This window comes from Prenolepis imparis, unplaced genomic scaffold (genome assembly GCF_030444845.1).
Source record: "Prenolepis imparis isolate NDT839.2.m4 unplaced genomic scaffold, iyPreImpa1.0 SCAF_5, whole genome shotgun sequence".
NCBI lineage: Eukaryota > Metazoa > Arthropoda > Insecta > Hymenoptera > Formicidae > Prenolepis > Prenolepis imparis.
This window is the reverse complement of record NW_028141163.1, coordinates 3430521-3453745: the sequence shown is the minus strand read 5'-3', so window position 1 is coordinate 3453745 and position 23225 is coordinate 3430521. Positions and strand designations below refer to the sequence as shown.

At 31.1% G+C, this 23225-nt stretch overlaps 1 protein-coding gene across 1 annotated transcript; it reads left to right on the top strand.

Moving 5' to 3' along the window:
• Window positions 1-1853: 1853 nt before the first annotated feature.
• On the top strand, window positions 1854-23114 carry LOC145936446 (proton-coupled amino acid transporter-like protein acs). Its single transcript, XM_083038694.1, has 8 exons — window positions 1854-2169; window positions 11907-11959; window positions 12143-12265; window positions 13616-13888; window positions 14190-14274; window positions 20973-21242; window positions 21624-21978; window positions 22403-23114. The coding sequence occupies exons 1-8, from the start codon at window positions 2134-2136 to the stop codon at window positions 22645-22647; spliced, it is 1440 nt and encodes a 479-aa protein (XP_082894820.1). The 5' UTR covers window positions 1854-2133; the 3' UTR covers window positions 22648-23114.
• The last annotated feature ends 111 nt before the right edge of the window (window positions 23115-23225 follow it).

Sequence of the window (23225 nt, the reverse complement as noted above, 5' to 3'; positions counted from 1 at the left end):
TCTTTTAAAAAGAATATGGGCGCGCGTACTACTTTCGTTCTTTTTTTTTTAAATATGCTTGCGCAATCAAAAAAAAAAAATAGAAGGAAAAAGTTAAAAATGTCTATTATTGCAATCTAGTCACGTTTCGGTCAGTAGTCAGACGAGCATGCATGTTTTTCAAAATTTCTTGATTGGTATCTTGATTTTAAATATCAGGCTGTCAAAATGACATAGATATGTTATGATTTATCGTATATATAGATCTCGGTCCAAATTCTTTATTATATCTATAAATGCTTTTATTAAAAAAGAAAAAGAATAGAAAGAAATTTTTTTCGAAAAGCTCACGTGTAATATTACATTTATTGTTTGTCGTATATAATTCGTGTGCACGATACGAGATTATATAGAATTCAAAATCAATTCATAAAAAACATAAAGAACAAATTTGATCGATATCTTTTGTCATCAATTAAACGATGTCAGTATTCAGAGAGATAAAAATTGCGATTATATCAATATCTAGAAACTGAAATCATAAATGTCACTTTTATACGATTTATTATGATTGCACGAAAGGAGAAATGATTTTTTACAATGATTAATATTCATTGTTAAAATATTTTTACTTCAAAATATTTACGCATCTCAACTTTTATTATTCATTCTTTTTACTTTATCGTATACGTATTTAATTGTTTTCAAGATCTCTCACTCTTATCTTACTTGCAAATTACTTAGAAATGTACACAGTAAAAATAATATCGTATAAAGAATTAAAAGAGACATATAATGTGGATGCTAGATAATAAATATGTATTTTTTACCACAAATGTCCTATATGTTAATCGTGAGACCGATCTCAAAATATTATATAACTTGTATAATATTTAAAACAAAACATCAATTAAATTAATTAGTTATTCATTTACAAAATATATACGTATGATGCAGACATCTGCAAAAGTTGTAAATTGTTGAAATAACTTATAAAACTTTTAATTGCTATATATTTGTATCATAAATATCTTGAAAGTCCAGAGCTTTTAATTTAGAAAAAAAAGATAATCTTCAATATCTTAAAATAATATTTATGTCAAAAATAGTTTTCAAGTCCTTGAAATTTAATTACACTGTTTAAAAATAAGCGCAAAAATTAATAATTACACATACACACACTTTCATACAATATTTAATAGTCATTAAAGTATTTTTGCACTTTTAATTACAGTCATTTTTAAGGAAAAAATTCGACTTTAAAGAATAATAATTATTACTGAATAAACACTTATATAAATATCTTTACTATTATATATTTAACACATTTTATTATATTGTGTTCTAATAGCTTTCTCTTTCTCTCTGCAATCTTAAATCTAAATCTAAATTGAAAATTGCGCAAACGCTACTTTAATGGGTTATAATTAAATTAATTAATCATGTTCCAAAATGGGTTATTCGTATATACTTATTTACTCGTCCTTGTTCCTAATACTCGTGAGTGCATTACGCGTTTATTTCGCGTATAAGGATTTTATCTCGTGTGCACGTAAATAAACGCGAGCAAAATATTTCCGTAACAATGGCCCGACTCTGGTGACTTGAACGCTCGATTTGCGATGGTGACCGCCACGCGAGAAATGTTAATCGCCGTGAACCAGGGTGTATTTACTATACGTCAAGGTGTCCACGTGCTTCGCCTGCGAAGCCGGAGCTCGTGGCATCCATCAATCAGCCGGTCGGCTGAATGACCGCGGTTCCTCTCTCACCGAGACGGTAACGCATAAAGAAAACGATACCGCGAGCGCGAGTTGTATGTACACATGTGTTCTCTTGCCGTGCGGCACGCTATATAAATAATACTTCGCGCTAAGTCAGATCAGTCGACTTGCGGCGGCCGTACCTGTCACGGCGAATAATGCAACGTACCTTTAAAGATTAAATCTCCTCCTTTAAATATCGAGTTCGATTTTTTCTGCGCGCCTACATATTTTCCTCTCTCTTTTTCTTCCAGTCCCTCATCGAGCTGTTCCCACTTCTGTCCAATCCCTTACTCGGTGAATCTTCATCAGATTTTCACACCCTGTCACATGCCAGAGGATCCTTCAGCGAGAACTTGAATTATTTATATATTGTGATCCATCCTTCAGGATGTCGCATGACAATCTAGGATTTACATCGAGCACGGTGAGTGAAACGTTTATAATGTCAATATACGCGTCAAGCCACGTTAGAGATGTTTTTTTTTTTAATATAAAAAGTGCAAGTATTTAATATATATACACAGAAAGAGAGAAAGCGAAATCGAAAGAAAAAAATTGTTGCAAACTATCTGATTTTCAATTATGATTTTTCTCTTATTTTAATGATTTGCGATACATTCGTCTTTATTGGATTTGTGTTATCGCGTCAGTCATTATATCCTCGAAATCATTTCACGCAAATATATTTAAAGTATCTTTTCAGTGTATAAATGTAAACATGTTTTTTTCTTTTCTTTCGAATGAAAAAGCAGTGACGCGGACAGTAAAATGACGAACTTTTGACATGAAAAGAATTTAACACAAATATTAAAAATACAAATTTTGAAGAATATTGTTTTTTAAAATAGAAATTTTTTATTTTTATATCGCAGAAAAAAACATTTCTCTTTATTGATAATGATGAAAAATAAATTTTCCAAAATAGGACGCGTTTATGTCAAGTTTGCTTTGTTTACGTCGAAAGCCTCCAAAGATCATCGAGTATTCTTACACATTTTCTTGCAAGAAAGATGTGTATAACATAAAGATAATTTGAAATTTTTTAGTGGAAATAATCTAATTTTAATATGCTCTTTTATAGAATATAAAAAAAATTTGACAAAATGACTCTTAAGGCAGTAAGACTAATAATGCACTTGTGTGTAGCATTAGATGTACATAAGATAGACTTATATAAGACGCGTTTACTGCTTTGTTTATGTCGAGCCTTCAAAGATCATTGTATACTTAATTTTTTATTATAAGGAATGTGTAACGTATCCAAAGAGTTCGGAACAGAAACTATTTCTAGATAATTTCAATAAGTTAATTTTTCTTGTAGAACAAAAAATAAGACTAGCGATTCTCTTGAGACAGCAAGACTTGCAATATACCAATAATGCATATGTGACGTTAGACGTATATAGAGCAGACTTATATAAGAGAAATTTCAGATTATTTTACATATCATTTCTTTTTGTCAAAAATTAATATTGTGCAGTTTGATATAATTTGAAAGCATTTGGCGCGATAACGTACCGCTTGTTTTACAATGAATATATTCTCTAAAATGTGGAGTTATTTAGGGGCATACAGAAAATGCACATATAACATTACAAGATAAGATAATGCAGCAGATATTCTAAAAAAAGATATATTTGAAAGCGTGCTTCAGTAATAGAATTTTTGTTTGCATTTTCGTTTGACAAATTTTATGTTGTTAAAAGTTCAATTATATTAATAAGCTATACAATAGCAAAAATATTAAGAAATTAAAATGTGTAACGAAACAGAATATTAGGTTTCGAAAATCTCAATCTTTGCACGATCGTGAAAAGATCTTCGTCGTTGATTTATTCGCATTTTTTTGATCGTGAAATTTTAGTATGAAGTTATTAAAATAATAACACTTATATATATATAAGAAGTACACGAGTTACACAATATAACAGAATGATTTGCATACCTATGACAGTCGCGGTAAAAAAAACCTATCACCTTTAAATTCATTCGTCCGTAGAACGTATCTGTCGGAATCTTTTTTTATAGCAATGAACGATTGTACAGGACAGGATAATAATAAACTAGCCTAGGTAGCTGTTGCGTACTTGATATTTTCGTCAGCTTCGATGATTGCGTGATGTTTCGATCATGAGCCCAGTTATGAGAGTGGAAAGTTTATTCTCGCAATATATATTTCTATATATATATATATATATATATATATATATATTTTTTTTTGCGCGCGAACGCGAAACTCTCATACGTCGAAGGACAATCGTTCATTCGTTCGGGGTTTTTATTATTTTCTTTTTTTTTTTTTATGCGCGAAACAGCGTCGTTGACGCCGCCGGCTTCTTGCTCGATTTATGCGAATAATAATCAGTGTTTAAAGCTGTTGCACAATGAGGAAATGCCAATAAGTATAGCGAGCCAAACTAGCCAGTCTACTGACTGAGTCCAACAACTCGCTAGCTCTTACGCGAAATGTCCTTCCCTACGCGACTCTTATACCACTCGCTTTTTCTCTCTCTTTCTCGTTTTTTTTTTTTTTTTTTCATCGTCGAAGGCAACCAAGATACGTACAATGCTTGTCCTTTAGGCACGATTATTCGAAAGTAATTCGAATTATTGAAGTGCGCTTTGCGCCTTTCCCCTTGTGCATACACAATATAGACTTATTAACGACCTTGAATGCGCGAGTGAAGTCGATTTTTTCAAGTATATATTTCAAGGCAGATCTAATTACGAGAAATGATTAATGTCGCGAACGCATGTCGAAGAATTTTGACAAATTAAATTAATTTTATTCCAAGGAAAATTTACTTAAAGTTTCGAAAGTTTAGACACTTAATTGACATTAACCGCGTCGAAATAAAATGTTAAGTACAGTAATATGTACATCTGTGATACGCTACAGTTGTATAAATGTTGGATCTTTATATTAGTTACATCATAATTTTTGTTGAAGTTACATCATAATTTTGTTGTTGATCTCTTTTTTTATTCTGACGGACGGAAACGCTGCACCCATCGTATCTCGATTGAATATCGAATGTGTCGCAATAGTTTCCTCTGTTATCTTTTCATTTGCTTATCTTCGCTTGAAAAAGGATCATCTGATTTAGTTCTTTTGTTAACTGACGCAATAAAGTTTGTATAACGTCTAATTACATTTTAATGTCTCTCTCTCTTTCACGTGCTACTATTAAATTCCTTTGTAACATATGTATGTCCCGAGTCCTGAGTATCACATGATTAATTTCTTTATTTACTTCGAAGAGTAGCGGTATACGTAATGCAAAATTATTTCTTCCTCCCTCTCTTTTTAATAATAAAATTATCCGACATTAATGATTATATTCAATCAAATATAATTATGATTTATATCGGCTCGGTATACAAGTACTGTTGAAAGTTGCTTTTCCTGATAAGAATTTCGCACGGATTATTTCTGCTATAATGCTATCGAAAGTGTTTCGCGCATTGATAAGGACGGCTTTAACGTACGTATTTGTCATAAACAAAAGACACATCGCAGAAAAAGGCATAAAATGGCACCAAAAGACATCTAGAAGTCTAAAGGACGATAAGAGAGACGTCTTTCAGACATTTACCTGGAAAACTTTATAAGAGAGATGAATCCTTTCTCTTCGCAAATACGCGTACACGATTCTCTCGAACTATATTGTGTAGCACGGTTGTAATGCATATATGTATAATTATAATGAATATGTAACACATAGACGCGCACACACATATATATAACACACCGCGGAAAATAAAAAGATCGTAGCCACACTGATTGAGTCGTAAGCTGAAACTCTCTGGGCACAGAGAATACCGGTTTTATCTCGAGTAAGATACTGCTTGTGTAATGAATACATAGTCAATGTGTACGGTATGTACACGTAACGAGTCTCTTTATCCAACTACCGATTACTATATCATACTATACAAAATATATATCTAGTATGTATATACGTGTATATATACATACATATACACATACGTGTATAAAATATCCTAAAAAGATATATTAAAAGTATATATTTCAGTGATAGCATTTTTTTGCATTTTTATTTTAGCGATATTACTTAACAAATTTTTATATTATTAGGAGTATAATATATTATTAAATTAAATCAACAAAAAATGATTTAAACGTTATATTTCGGTCATATATATATATATATATATATATATATATATATATATATATATATTATTACAGGCATTACTTTCAACAATTGCCTATACTATGAATTAAACTAATTAAATCAGGTCAAATAATTCTTGATTAATTCTGATTAACATCGAAGATTGAGAATTGAAATTTGCGACTATTTATCTAATGAATTTTTTTATTGATCTTCCAATAATTTTGCAATTTATAAAATTTAATAAAATAAGAAGACTGCAATCACAATAGTATGCACATAAATATGTAACTGTTGTAATATACAATTTATATTTTATAGTTTAAAAAATTACATGTGATTAAACTTGTGCATCGCATAGAAATTGAAAATCGATGTATGCCGATAAAATACGCGTTTGCGTAACGTGTGTCTTCTTCACGGTTCATCTGCTTTCTAGCACACAAATCGCCGCACATGTGCGTTTCATCATATATGCCCGCGGAAAAGCGGAAATGCACGCGCACGGTCGACGCATAATGTCAAGACCGTCTCGCGCGCGGAACGAAATAAAAAGAATACGCATGAAGAATGCATCGGTGCAGTCGGAGCACGCACGTTTGTCGCGGAACCTCTTACAAAGGGTCGGTATTCTTTGATATTCTTTCTTTTAACGCGATTCGATACCAGCGCGAAATGGTCGCGCGTTTATGCTTCCGTCTTTTCCCTTTTCGTTTTAGGGTGATCAACTTGATCAACCAATTTCGGGATATTGATCTTAAAAAATCAGGACACAATAAAAAAAATCGGGACTTTTTTATTGGTATAATTTTAATTATAATATTGCAGTTTTATTTGCATATTATTTTTTAATATAAATAATCATTAATTTAAAACTAAATTGATAAAATTCAACACACACATACAATCATCAACCAAACATAAAAGCAATAATAAATCAATATAAAGTTTTTTCTTCTCATATATAAAATACAAATAATAAAATAAAATTCTAGATTTAATTTTATATCAAATTTTAGTATCTATTATTGTTTTATTATTTAATGTTATATATATATATATATATATATATATGAAAAATCAGGATAAAAATAGCGTCTAAAGTTCTCTCAGGACGCTTCTAATGAAAGTCGAAATTCGGAATGTCCTGGAAAATTCGTTGGCCATCCTATTTCGCTCGGACGCACGTGCATATCCGCGGAAAATGTAAAGTCCCGCGATGCTCTTCGAATTGCTAATTCTTCGAAGACCTTCGAATAATAGTCTCGAAACGATATCGATATTACAAGAGAAGCGACAATATCGCGAGTTGACAAGACATTTCAATAAATTCCATTAACATTAAAACATACGTGCTGATAAATCGTCTTGGACGAACTGTTTTATTTTTACAACGTAATCGAACATTGTGTCTTACACGATATATCATTTATCGAAAGTGCGCGATTAGAGAGAAATGACAGAATTCCGGCGAATAAAAATTCACGTCAAAACTTGGAGTTTCGGGAAACGACACGACTTTCAACAATTATTTATATTTTATAAATTAAACCAATCGAATCAGATTAAGTAATTCTTGCTTGATGATTTGAATCAGATTAAGTAATTTTTGCTTAATGATTTACATCGAAGATTGAGAATTGAAATTCGCGATTTGTTTATCTAACAAATTTTTCTATTGACCTCTCAATTTTTTTCCAATTATTAATTGATTTAATAAAATGGGAAAGCTGTAAGCACAAGTATGTACATAAATGTATAATTTTTACAATATATAATTTAAAATGTAATTTAAAATATTATATAATATATCCATTTCACATGTATATAAAAAATTAATTCCTTACGTAATAATGTAAAGATATATGTATAAGTATATATATATATATATATATATATATATATATATATACGCAAACAATATACACACAATATACAATATAACAAAACACTTGAGATACCTCAAAAATTTCATAAATATGAATATACAAGATTAATGACATAAATTATGATGGCGCCTAAAGTAGTATAACCGATTATGAGAAAGAATGATAGATACTAGTGTTTGAAAAAACCTTTGTACCCTTGATCGAACGATGACTTAAGATTGCGTCAAGAATCTGATAAATAAAAGCTCAAGATTTATTGACTAGAAAAACAGATATTAAAAGATTAGAGAAGCGTTTGAGTAAGCACTTTAGTGTAAAAGTATTTCTTTTCTCAAACCATATAGATAGAATATATATTTTCTATAATGTGTAGGGAGATCTTATTAGATAATAAAAAAGATATTATCAGCAATTCTTTATGCGATAATAAAGATTGTCAATATTTAAAATATAATTATATTACATTAATTACATGTTTTAAAATATAATTAATGCATATTTAATTCTTTTATTGTAGACATTAGCAAATTCGAATGAATTTAATTTAGTCTGAATATTTGCAAAAAACAATAAAATTAAAAAAAAAAAAATCGTAAGAAATTCAGAATTCTATTCCAAAAATTTTTTTAATTTGTGAAAAATTATAAATTTAATTATAATATTTTCATTTGAATATACGTATAATAGAATTGGGTTATCTTGCTTTTTTTAAGATTTATAATGCATAAAAATATTTTATTTATAAAAGAAATTTTGCAAAAAAAAAAGTATGTATGTTCACGGATCTTTCTAATCTTTTCTTTTTATTCTACATATCGAAAAAATTGTTAATTTAAAATTAATTGTGACATGTTATCGCTCAATCAATTTTTATCAAAATTTATTCATGTTATCAATGTAAGTCTCATTATCGATTAATAGCGATCGCTAATATTTATTATTCTCATTTGTGTCAGATTGACTTTATTCAGCAAAAAGCTGTCGATTTATCGGCATATAGTATTCGAATTAAATTCGTTGAATCCGATATAGCATAGAAATAAATTTAGCAATTATACTCAATACTTATAAACACACACACACAAATGTTTAAACGTTGCGTTAATAACTTGGTAATACAATACAGAAAAAATTTATCCAGTGTATGTTGTACAACTTAGCCTGTCGCGAGTCGAACAATTAGCATACTTAGTAAAGTGTGTGTTTATCATAGGATTCTTCTCCTCCGTAATATTCCATTCATTTTTTCCATGTTTCTTAATCTCGTCTCACCTGTCCGATATCAGAAAGTTAATAGCTAATTTTTAGATATTGAAAGTTCATAATTTTATTACATTACTTATCATTGATTCACTGCATCGGATGGACTAATTAGATACAGTAGATATTAACATTCTTTAAAGATTATACGAGTTAATTCGAAATATCGAATTAATTGTTGTAAACGATTTTATACGTTTTGTAAAAATGATTTAACAACCATTTACACGTGTTTAGTTTGAGAAGCTCTATATGATAAGCTTCTATGTGTAAATTTCCATTCGGTCACACAAATAGTCGATAGTGCGAACTTACGTCAGAGAATTCGGAAAAATTCCATTACTTATGTTATTTAACGCACAAAATATAGGTGCTCTGAAGTGGAAAATATAAGCATGTACAATATACACGCATATCTTCCCACGCGAAGAGAATTATCAACTCGGAATTATACCAGATTGCTAAGTGGTATAATACGAAAGCTATGAAAATCCGTAGTTTCTCATGGTATTGCAAATAAGCGGCTCTAATAAAAGTGTTGACAAAAGAAATTCCGGGACAGATAGGCAGAAGAGCCGTCTGGCTCATCTGTGTCTGCTCAACAATATTTACGGTGTATTCCGCAAATTGATTCTTACACAAATAAACTCATAATCCATCATTAATCAGACTTGGAACGTCTTCGCATGCCGAACATATGTGATGTGACAACTATATAACAAATGTACACGAGACCACAGAGGGAAACGTGATAAAAATAAGAAGGATATATTCAATGAATGTAATCTTATTTAAATGATTTATTTAAATAAGTTAACTGACTTAACTACCGCTAATTGACACGTACAATAGACACGCGTATTTCAATCTCCTTGTGTATGAGACAGCGAGACAAGGAAAAAAATACTTTAGACGTGTCAACGGTTGAGTGTTTACTAAAAGAGTTATGTCTGTCTCATTGTCAGCAATTATTGGTAAAAATACATTAGGCGACAATTATGTTTTATTTTTAACAACTCGACACATTATTAACGTAACAATTGATTGCATTATTAATTCTTCAACGTACATATAAATTGCATATCGAATTTAAATTTAATTTTACTGTTCATGGAAAAATGATTGTATCGTAAAGAAATAGAAAAGATACGTACGAATTTAGGGATATTCTATATGCACTTGAAATATATAACTTATAATCGATTACATTGATCGATATACATTGTTGTATGTATTTGTATAATTATATTAACGTATAGAGAATAAATACGAAATGTATTATTCTTACATAAACATAATAATAAAATTGGATTATATAAGATTCTATTATATACACATAAAGAGGGAAGATATTAATCAGATATGATATGTCAATATATTGACCTATTTGAGTACAGTGGAAACTTTCGTTACGTCTTCTCTTTATATGTTTACACTAGATAATCTATATTTTTCTGTTTGATTATTAAATAAAATCTAAACCTAAACTATCCGAAGGAATCTTCCATCCTTTTCGCCCTCGCGATAAATGTTATATCGTTAACGCATCTCATTACTTTTGTGGGCGTAGTCTTTTTGCTCTGAAGGACGTATAAATGATTGTATCCGCGCATTATGCAATTTGTGGATTTTGCACAGTACGAGGCGAGAAAATGTCCCGTACTTGTTGCATTTGAAGTCTTAACTGCGCGTAAAGAAGTCGTATCAATCACTTGAGAGGAATTATGCAAATGTCGGCCGGTAATTTACGCAATTTACATTCCAAGATCGCAAAAAGATAGATCTCTCGAGTCATAAATTTATCCTGGTTACATCAAGAATTGGCCAAGTAAATTTATTGGTGCTCGAATTTACAGATATAGTATATTTACGCAACTGTATTCGCGAAAACTGTATTTGCAATTAGTTAGTTCTATACAGGATGAAATGAACATTAACATACCGAAATGGAAATATCCGATCGTCGAGGAGGAACATTTATCGAGACAGAAATAGAGTGTATGTGTGTGTCTGTGTAACAATCGTTTACTAATATTAGACACTCGCGCGTACACACATCGTGCCGATTGAATTGTACGAACGGAAAAAGCCTGATGAAGACTTCTTAATAAAATTAATGGCTATATGCGAGCACGGAATATTACAAGAGAAATCGAACGTAAGAGAAGACACACACGTTCGTACACTTATCTCTATAAAGCGATTAATCAATATGCAATAATGTATATAATGTATATCTTTAGTATATTAATTATTTTCAAAATTTTAATATTTATGCTTACAGAGAGTTTGTAAACTTCTCGAGTTTGCACGCGCAATTTATGAGCTCATCGTTAAAGAATTCGCGAATTACTTCGAGCTCGATGCATATCACATCGATTAACATGATAATAATAGTCATTAGAATAGTATGCATTTTTTTTTAAATCATAGTCTTATCTTATCTATTATTCTTGCATAAGTAGATGACTCAACCAGAATCTAAATTCTAACATTCTCATATATTATACATATACTTTGCATTATGTATTGGATAACAAGTACACATAAAGTGTGTGTGGGTGTGTTTTCTGTAAATTATATATATAAATATTTTCATAAATTTATATTTTTTTAATAAATAGAAAATAAAATATAAAATAATATTTTATTATCTCATGCATAAAGAATGCATAGGTTCAATAATATTTTTTAAAATAAATATTATAGTTTGAGAGGGGGGGGGGGAGAAAGAGAGAAAAAGAGAGATCTATACGATTTGTATGCAAATTTAAAATATTGCGTGCTAATATTCTTTTCAAATTATTTATATATGCATGTATATTTATTTCTGTTATGAATTTATTTCTCTATTTGTTTTTTCTCCTTTATAGGTTGCTTTGCAGGATTTCAAGAAATCTTCCTCATCCAAGGAATATCATAATGGGTGAGTATCATTTAAAAATTTTAATAGGCATTCTTAATACTGTAATCTAAGATTATAAAGAGATATTGTCACACACTTATTATATATTGTGTACAATACTCTATTTATATTATTATTATATCTCAAAAATTAGACACGTGTCTACTTAAGTTTAAGATTTGTATGAAGATAACATTTTTACAGTTACGGATCGAGTGAAAAACGTGACAGCGTTTACTCTCTGGAAGTCGAAGAAAAGAAATGTGTAGACGAACAGGACAACGATTATGATCCATATGAATATAGAGTAGTGGAGCATCCGACCACGTGAGTTTTCTTGAATATGTTTTATATTAATTTACACTTTATCACAAAGAGAAAAAATAATATGACAGATTAAAAAAATGATAATCGCCGCTTATGTAGCTATAATTATATATATAAACTTATTATTAATATTTAAAGATTCACTTACAAAACAATATACATGATTTATAATGTAGTAATATTCTTTTTTAATTTTTTCGCGTTCTAATATATTCGTAAAATTAAATATAGATAAATATAGATAAATATAGATAAATAGATAAATTGAGATAGCAGAAGATATTATCAAGGAGCCGCTAAATCGATCGATATTTCTGCTATTTCTGCTTGTTATTAAACTCGTTATTAAAAAGAGTTAATGAAAATTAAGTTTAAAAAAATTAAGTTAGTAATTAAAATTAAGTTAATAAAAAAGAAAAAGCAAAATCAGTCATTTTTTTCTAATAGAAAAGAATACTATTCGCGCCTAAATTATGATAAGACGACCACTTGAGAGAAATTAATATCGCATGTATGATATAGTGTCCAGGATACAAAATTTATATTGTAATAATTGAAAAGAGATTATTTTTTCGATTATAGCAATATTAACTGACGTATTTCTTGCTATCATTTATCATTTCAATAAATCCGATATCCGTTGATATTGATAAGATGTTTATTCTGTGACTTGTATTTATCAAATTATTTAATTGATGAAAATGGAATTAAGAAACGTGATCGCGTTGTATGACATGTTGTCGAAATTATCCAATCAGTACTTATCAAGAAGCATTCAATCTGATTGAGGAGTTAATCGAAGTGAAAAATGATACAACGTGTCACTCAAGATGACCAATGATTACGTAATGCGCCGGTACTTTCTTTGCATGCAAAAAGACGTTTGATTATTATTACCCGCACGTTTCACGCTAAGCACCTTATTAGCGCAATTTCCTATGTACAATAATCAAATCGAAAGACTCGGTGACTCATAGTCTTCCTGGTGAAAACGCGGAATTCTTCGACGTATAATTCTGTCATAATGTCATAATTAATGTGTAAATTATTATAGCTGCTACAGATACAAGGCAACGATTCTCGTCGACTTTGAATTAATTAATTAATTCACTTCCACATTCAAACATACACACGCACTCAATATTTATTTTACAAACATTACTTTATCTGTAACATATTAGTGAGCAGCGTAAAATCATGAAATCGCAAATCGTGAGGATTATTTCCGATATTTTCTACCATAAAAGTCTATTTAATTTATTCGTAATTTAATTTAGATTTCATAATTCCGACATATAATTATGCGAATGCAAATAAATATCTGGTCTCTTTGCGACGCGAAATTTTCAGGGACGCGGAGACGTTGCTCCACTTGTTGAAAGGTAGTTTAGGCACCGGAATTCTCGCGATGCCGAAAGCTTTTTACAATGCCGGATACATTATCGGTCTGATAGCCACGGTAGTCATAGGACTACTTTGTACATACTGTATGCGAATACTCGTTTTCTCGGAGTACGAATTGTGCAAGAGGAGAAGGGTGCCGTCTATGACGTATCCGGCAACCGCGGAATCTGCTCTGCTGGAAGGACCAGTGTTCCTCAGGCGGTTCTCCAAAGCCTCTATGTAAGTGCATTTTATTTTATCTAATTCCCAGACATCTTCTATATTTCGCGAAGAAAAAATGTAGAGAGAAAAGAATCAAAGTTACCTCTTGTATATTTCGCGTGCATCGTTTCTAAAGATATAAAGACAACCGAACAATAATAGTTCAATTGCTGTTATTATGCAATCTATATTCGAGTCGTGTAACACATAATACTTTTATTAAAATATAATGAGGATATAATTACAAGTCATAACGGTAGCTCTTAAGTCGCATGTGTGTGTGCGCTGATTAAAGATTGTTGTTCTTCGTTGTTCGCAGACACATAGTAAACACCTTCCTGATGATATACCAAATGGGCTCTTGTTGCGTTTACATCGTTTTCATATCCAAGAATCTACAAACGGTGAGTGTCTCCCACCTATGCAACCTTATAATACGTAACGCGCTACGCTTTCCACGAACGTCATCGCATTCAATGTTCAGATATTTATCATTGAGATGTAATTGCTCGCTCGTGCATGTTGCCTATGCGATGTGAATCCGAGTCGGATGGTGACGTTTAAGTCCATTAAGTGGAATACGATCTTTCCACTTGTCGCTTACAAATTGCAAATTCGCAATATACTCGCTATTGATGCGACATATGTATTGCGAGAAAAAGATCTGATGATGAATGATTCAAATCATCGAATTGACGCGTCGTCTTCAATAAAAAAAAATCGAGATTTAACAAAAAAAGTATATTATTATCAATTTTATCAATTTTAAATAATTTTATTGCAATAATATTGAGTTACAGATTTTATAGCGTACAATTTCGTCGATAATTTAATCTCGCACGTATTAATTCCATTTCATTTACACCGCCGTTTCGCACATCATACAGCTGAAATCGTTTGTGGTTTTTCCCAAGCGTCAACTAGCAAGTACGACATCGCGTTCTTAAGAAGCGTGCAAACGCGTAGGCAGGTAGAAAAGGGAAAAATTTAGGTCAGGGAAAAATGCGCCGCAAAAATACGCGAGTAGACGGTCGCACTGTAATTAATGTGCGTACGGTTGATTCAAGGTGATTGCACCTAACGTATGTATGTATACAGACGGCCGGCCGTCGATATTTTCGACGACGTTACGTCAATCCGAGATCCAAAGAAGAATGCGGTCCCTTCTCGCCCAAATTTTGCAAGGCCAATTCTGTTTACAAACATCTCTATCAATCAGATGAAGCCAAAGAAGAGGGGAAAAAAGACGGACCAGGTTTGGCAAATATAAATTTGAATAAATTATGCTATTGACGTGCTTGACATTTTTTTTTAACTTTCGCGCAAGATCTACATCGAGTGGAATATTTAAATTCTGTGTAATTAATCATTCTTGCGAATTTGTTTTGTGAAATATATAACGCTTCACAGTTTGAAAATTTGTGTTTTCTTGTTAAAAACGGTCCCCGTTAAAATTTTTGTGTTAAATATTTAACACATTCATGTGTTAATTTAACATATTGCTGTTATGTTAATTGGACTCAAATGTTAAATTATTAAAACAACTAAAAAAAAGTGTAAAAATAACACAATGTATATCTATTTTTAATTTTACACAATAAATATGTTCTGTATTATTAGTGACAAGATTTATCTGTTAAAATTTACAGAAAAAAAATGTTAATTTTACTTTATAATATAAGTGGGGGTGATAAAATGTAAAATCAACAATTTTTTTAGTTAATTTTTATATTAAAACTATGTTAATTTTACACAAAATTTATTTTAAGTTTATTTGAAGTTTGCATTTATTTTATGTTAAAATATTAACACAAATTCGTGTAACCATTTAACATATCCGTATTATGTTAAATTAACACAAAAATTTCTGTGGACCGTTTGGGACAGGTGATATTTGTTAAATTTAACACAAATTTTTCAACTGTGTTGGATATATGCATTGATATGTTTGTTGCAAATATGCGACAAGAGACTCGAGTAAATGTAAGCAATAGCGATACATAAAGTTACGGGAGAAACGGTACCATTTGTATACAATGTCCTTATTAAATTATAAAGAAAAATATATTTTTTTATTCGAGCGCATATATACTGTTTACCGCGCGTTTCGAAACCCCGGCATTAAATGATAAGAGAGTCGCGTCGCGCCGAGCGGATTATAGAAATTACAAATTGACATATTTATGCCAATTTTATTTGTTTTATGTCCTTATTAAATTATAAAGAAAAATATATTTTTTTATTCGAGCGCATATATACTGTTTACCGCGCGTTTCGAAACCCCGGCATTAAATGATAAGAGAGTCGCGTCGCGCCGAGCGGATTATAGAAATTACAAATTGACATATTTATGTCAATTTTATTTGTTTTATATTCTTATATCCCACGGATCGTCGTGCGAAGTCGCATGATTTATTATATAGAATTTTACATTATCTCGCCCGGGGTCGCACGAGATTCTGTTGTAAACGTGTGCGCGAAGCGAGTTCTTATCACGAATATGGGCTCAAATGGCAACCGTCTGCAAAAGTCTTTTTTTTTTAACTTTAAGTTATTTTAAGAAATAAATGTTTTCGGTGAATTTAAGAATCAGCTAATAAAACTGTTATAGACATTTGATTACACACGAAGTATAATCTACGTTAAAAGGAAAGACACTTGCTGCAGAATGCAAACGCACTGCAACATGTATCTATATAATCTTGCAATCGGATAATAGGCTTTAAGCCTTATGTAGACGCACCTTAACCACCAGCGTTCGAAGGCGTTGCGTAGTACGCAATATAATGGATAGTTGTCTATCGTTACGACATGCGTTATTACGGTAAGTAAATAGAGTGTGCGTATGGTGTGGATGCAACGAGTGCGTTCATGTAAACCGTGACGTATGTATACGAACGAACGTCCCGACTTCAGGGTCGGATACGAAGTGAACGGAGTCGAGACATATAAAGTTGATCGATCGTTTTTCGCGATCGTATAAAAATATCATGATAAACGTTAAACGGTTCTTTTAAATCATCGGACAAATTATATATCATGTGTATCGGATCACTTTCGAGCATAACAAAATTATTTACGAAAAAAAGAAAATAGAGAAAGCTTGGAAAATATATAAAAGAAGAAAAATAATGTTCAAATATGAGTTACATGTAATATTACATCGGTATGCGTGTATAATTTTCGCGATTTGAATATAACGTTATAACGAAAGTTGTAAATAGTTAAAATATGAAATTGGAGATATATTATTATCAATTCATAAGTCAAATTCCTTATTTGGGGTTTGTGAAGAATTTCGAAAGGATGACGCTTAGGATCTCTAAGGGTTCTTTACGAGAATCCATACAAATTGTCGAAACCTGATTAAGGTAGGAAGTCCTAAGAGAAGTCAACTAGTTTAACTCGTATGCTCGCAATTATAGTGTAAATATACTGATGAATTATTTCTATCCGGAAGTTTCTGATGGCAGGTTATTCACTCCAATGCACTAGGTAATTTTACGGTCCTTACGCAATATTCCAGTGACGGATTGACCAGTATAAAGTAGGGTCTTTAAGTATCATTTAAGGTTTCAACCGCTAAAAGGTTGTAATTTAAATGCCAAATACACATACATGAGAAATATAATTTTTAAGATTTCAATATAGCTTTAAAAAAATTTTTTGCGATTTTTCTCGATTATATTTTTCTTAAGATCTTTAGAGAAGTTTTAAATCTGCTGCTACAAGCTGCAATTTCTGTTTAATAATTATCGGAGAAATAAACGCTTTTAAGCCATTTATTTCATTTGTTGTTGAAATTTTTTGTCTGAGGTATTATTATACTAATTATACACAATACTAGCCTTGTGGAATATGTAGCATGTATACAGGTGTGTAATAATTATAGATCTTTAGACATTAAGAAATTTTTAAAACGCTCTTCTATATATTAAATATAAATTTAAGAATTAAACTAGCATTTTTAAGTTTCGTTGGAATTAAATACTTGTGCACGGGGCACGAATTTTTACTTGGTATACTGCCAAGACTTTTTCCGGAATAATCTCGACTCGAGATTTTTAATTCCGATTATCCCCCCTGACCCCCCTAAAGAAATATAAACGAGAAAAATATTGGTCCGAAAGTCTTTCGGCCGAAATAGATCTTTAGTTTTATCGGATCGTAACGCTAATTGTAATATCTTTGATAAGCAGTGTGTTAGTCATGTTTTTGCGATAAATAACAAAATGTATAGTTTATTTATAAATATTCTTTTTCTACTTCCATTATATGTATTATCATGTCCACAAAAGTTTTTTCTTTTATTTTTTTTATAAATTATTTTATTTACTTGATGGATTTATATTGTTTTAAAATTACGATTACGAAGACACAAAAATACTGTTTCCATATCTCTATCTGTAGATGCAACAATGTAGATTAACTTCAATTGAGAATCACGAAGTGCTATATATGGTACTCAACTGATTACGTATGATTGATGAATTCACATATCATAATCAATCGCTACTTAAGCAAAATTCGCGAACAACGAAAAGTCGCGTTATCGTATCTTCGCGAAATAAGACAAGACAACAATCCTTAAATGAGAATCTTCAAGGTGATTTATATTCGAGTCACGCTGGAGAAAGTTATACTTTATAATTTTCTTTCTTTTTATCGAATATATTTCAATTACTGACTCTTTTACAAGCAGGAAAAGAGAGAAAGGCTCTCTATCCATAAAAGATATACACCTTTCAATTGAATGATAAAGTTAATAAGCATATGTAATCGATCTGCGCGCAAATATTTTTTTACATTATGATACAATTTTTCTTAAATGCAGATTAACTTTCAAGAGTGTATCTAATTGATAGCACATTGTCGAGGGCGCGTCATTGTGTCCGTTTATATAAGACTAGAGCCGACAGCGATAAAATGACAGGTGTTAAACGACAGTAACGCGCCCATTTCCGCCTGCCCTTGGGATTGAAATATACTAATGACAGTATGTTAAATGTGATAGAGCGAATTGTAAATATAACACTATTATTCGCGCGGATGCTATTGAATTAGGCTGAATTAGGTATTTTGCAAAACTGCGTAGTCTTTGTCAATTACAAACACTCAGAATATATAAATATAGATATCTTATAACATATTTTTAGGAATCGCGATCTTAAATTCTTCAAGTCGTGATGAATAAAAAATTTTAAATGAAGGTGTATATCTTCAAAGTAACCGTGACGTTGTGACACAAAAAGTTAGTTAACATACGATATTAATCGTGCATAGTGTCATTTATTTTCGTCTACGGTAACTCTTATATTCACTTTTTTTCTTTTTTTTAAATATGCAAGGAACGTTTTTTGGAAGATGCATTATCGTTGCATAAATTAGCAATCTGAGATGCAATGACGCACGGACTGTGAAATCTTTTTACTCATGTTCACGTTTATTTGGAATTGTTCAAGAATTCAAGAATTGGTAATATTCGTTGAGAGAGAATTAATTTTATTCATAAAACAATCTTTCGGTTGACGAATGTATCGTGTAATTAAATTTTATTATATTTTATTTATGAAATTATATTTTATTTATGAAGAACGACCTGACGTCGTTTTATATTTTATATTGAGCGATATGTAACATGGATTATATTGTAATTTACATAACTTTCTTTCTCTTTCTGTCGAATCTTTTCCATTTATTTATATATTTGTAATATTTATTTAAGAGAGAGAGAGAGAGAGAGAGAGAGATACATTCGAGTTTTTCTTTTTTCAAAAAACGTAAATTTGTATAGTTTGCAACCGTAAAATAATAAAGTTAGCTTATTGACACGTTAAATTGACGGGAATTATTTTTCAATAAATCTTTCATTGACTTTACGTCACTTATATCAATAAAGAAAAAGATAAATTTAATTTTCAACGAAATTCCGAATAAATGAGAAAAGATGGGCGAAAAAATAATGTCATCCGCGCGTCGTTTTCAGATGCTACGTGAAATCGAAACACGTAAGTGTCGTAAACGGAGATGAACTTTTCGCGTAAGTTACGACGAAAAGTTCTCTAACGAGGACATGCATAGCGAAGGTGATGAGATCAAGATCGCATTAACAAGAAAATGGACGGTATGTATGTATGTGTGCGTTTCGAGAAATCTCTAATACACGTGGTCTAATTGCGAATTCAATGCCAAACATAAATACGGAGGTAGAAGTGCTGATTACGTTTCTCTCGACACATGATTGTCAATGTGATTAGTCATATTAACGGAATTCCGTAGCGCTGTTATTCTTTACATAAGGATTTATTAGAATATACTGAATATTCCGTTTTTTTTGTCTGTTTTTGTTTCTACAATATTTATAGATATGATTCGCGTGTGTTATATTATTGTCGAAGTATCATTTAACGCGCAATAAATTGCGTAACAGTATCGTGTATTTAATTGATTTCTCATTAGGATACACAACTGAGAGACAAACTTTACTAACTTGTTTGCTAGCGTCTGCATTCGAATACAGTGCATAAAAAGCTTGCGTCATTTTTCATCCTAAATTTAAGCTTTATCCGTAAGTGTTAAAAGGTACGAAATTGTACCTATATAAATAAATATGATTTATTTATTATATCTCGAAATTTATTTATAAATTTATATATATTTATTTATATATATAATTTATATGTATTTATATACTTTGAAGTGTCAATCTTACTATTTAAAGATATGACTTACAGACATAATTTCTTCATTAGATGTATTAAAATGAAATCTTTAATGATTTAAATAATAATAATATATATTTTTTTTAAAAATAATATAAATATATTTTTTTAAATGAAATCTTTAATGACGATTATTAGATGTATTAAAATGAAATCTTTAATGATTTAAATAATAATAATATATATTTTTTTTAAAAATAATATAAATATATTTTTTTAAAACGAAATCTTTAATGATTTAATTAACGAGATGCTCTCTTGAGCAAAATGGTCGTATTAAATTTAAAAAAAAAAATCAAATTTATGTTAAGTGGAAGTGTATTCGAGTCATATCTCAATTTTGCATCCGAATAATTACGATTTCCTTTTTTTTCTTCTAGGCATTGAGCTCGTTTGTTACAATGGAGTTGGAGACATACATGGCGATTCTGCTGTTACCCCTAATCTTCGTTAATTACATCAGGAATCTCAAATTCCTGGCACCGTGCTCAACAATCGCGAACATTATAATGTTCACCGGATTCGCGATCATACTTTACTACATCTTCCGAGAACCGTTGACGTTTGAGAATCGCGTGACAATTGGAGAGGTCAAGAACTTTCCGCTCTTTTTCGGCACCGTTTTATTCGCTCTTGAATCCATCGGCGTAGTAAGTAATCGATCGAAATACATAATGAACATTTTACACAAAGCAGCGAATTATAAATACGATAAATAAATAAAAGTATAAAAATATTAAAAATTAAATTGTTGTATAAATTAAATAATATTAATTAATAAATGTTTCTTATTACGTAAAAAATAACATAGTTTTGTGACATCTTTATCGCACAATTAGGGAATTATTGATAAAACGTTATTTATATCAGTTATTTATCACTGTTATATTTTTTTGCTATTTTACTCATAGCAGAGATGACTTGTCTTAAATAATATATTTTACAACATTTAAATTATTTTTAAAACACGTTTATTTGAAATAAACTGCATATATATTAAATTCAAATTTATTTATCATCCTTCTATCTAGATTATGCCGTTGGAAAACGAGATGAAAACCCCGAGGTCTTTCATGAAGCCGTGCGGCGTACTCAATATCGCTATGGGTATCATAGTCACGATGTATACCGCCTTGGGATTCTTCGGATACATACGTTTCGGTAGTAAAATCGCAGGTAGTATCACGCTTAATCTACCCACCCAAGAGGACCTGGGAATCGCGGTACAAATCCTTCTCGCCATCGCCATCTTCTTCACGCATCCTATCCAGTGTTATGTCGCCATCGATATCTCGTGGAACGAGTACATCGGTCCCTTCTTCGAGAAGTATCGTTACAAGGTGCTTTGCGAGTACGTGGTCAGGACTGTCATTATTTTAATTACCTGTGAGTATATTCAACTTTTTCGATTAAAATTGAAGATCGTGGATGATAAAACGCAACAAGATCTCATTAGTTTGTCCATTTATCCACGAACTCCTGATTAATTTTGACATTTACAGTTTATAGAAAAAATATATATATATGAAACTTATATATATAATAAATATACTTTTATTTATTTATTTATTTAAATATTGCAAAAAGGAATATTAAATCTCGTTAATAACATTTCAAATTCTTGTTCAAGCTAGAATACTATTTCTTTGTCAGTTAGTATGATAATCTCATTTAATAAATTCTTTTATTATTATTTTTTTTTATTCTTTTATTATGTCATCATGTCTATGATATGGTCAGGGAAAGCAAATTGGATTAAGTAATCTTGCTTAAATTAATTAACTTGTCGATCTGCGCTATCCTACTTCAGTCGGTCTAGCGATCACGATCCCGGAGTTGGATCTCTTCATATCCCTATTCGGTGCGTTTTGTCTGTCGGGGCTGGGACTGGCATTCCCGGCGATCATACAGTTGTGCACATTCTGGAAGGTGATGGGACCCACGGAGAAGAAGATTATGCTGGCGAAGAACATATGTCTGATACTGCTCGGCGCGTTAGGTCTAGTCGTAGGCACCTACACAAGTCTTCGTGAAATCATCGCCAAGTTCTCGTGAGGTGCCAGCGAACTCGATCAACTGTGCAATAAAATTGCCGAGAATGGAAGCGGGAGAAAATAGCGGGAGGTAAAAGAATAGCGAATAGGAAAGCGTTCTCATATGCGAGAAACGACGATGTGATATACAGTAGTTTGAAGTCGCTAGACTAAGAGTAAGTGTACCTATAAATAGTGGCGCATTTAGAGGCTTCTACTGAGAGGGACCGAAATAACGTTAACGTGTTACGTATTACGGCTCCGCCGTAACTTCGGTTCTTCCGCCGGAGGACGGGATGAAGTTCCTGAGTGCATCTGTGTCGGTTCTGTGCGTTTCAATAAATATGCAAGTACTGCGCGCGAGTAGACGGACTTAGAACAACGAGACAAGTGATTGAATCCTCGAAATGTTAGATGTCAGTATTAGATACCAGCGTGTAAAGAGGTTTTATTGTATATTATAAATAAAAGTAACTTTATTTTCACACACATACTGTACCCCCTCACCCACATCCTCCCCCCCCCCCTCAAGCTTCAATTTTATGTATTCTTCTTCAAAATTGTTGATACATTGTAGAAAATTTTTGAATTTAATCATGA

Coding starts and splice junctions, on each gene's coding strand:
- LOC145936446 (XM_083038694.1), top strand. CDS start 2,134: ATGTCGCATGACAATCTAGGATTTACATCGAGCACG. Junction 11,960..12,142: donor TCCAAGGAATATCATAATGG/GTGAGTATCATT, acceptor ACATTTTTACAG/TTACGGATCGAGTGAAAAAC. Junction 12,266..13,615: donor GTAGTGGAGCATCCGACCAC/GTGAGTTTTCTT, acceptor CGAAATTTTCAG/GGACGCGGAGACGTTGCTCC.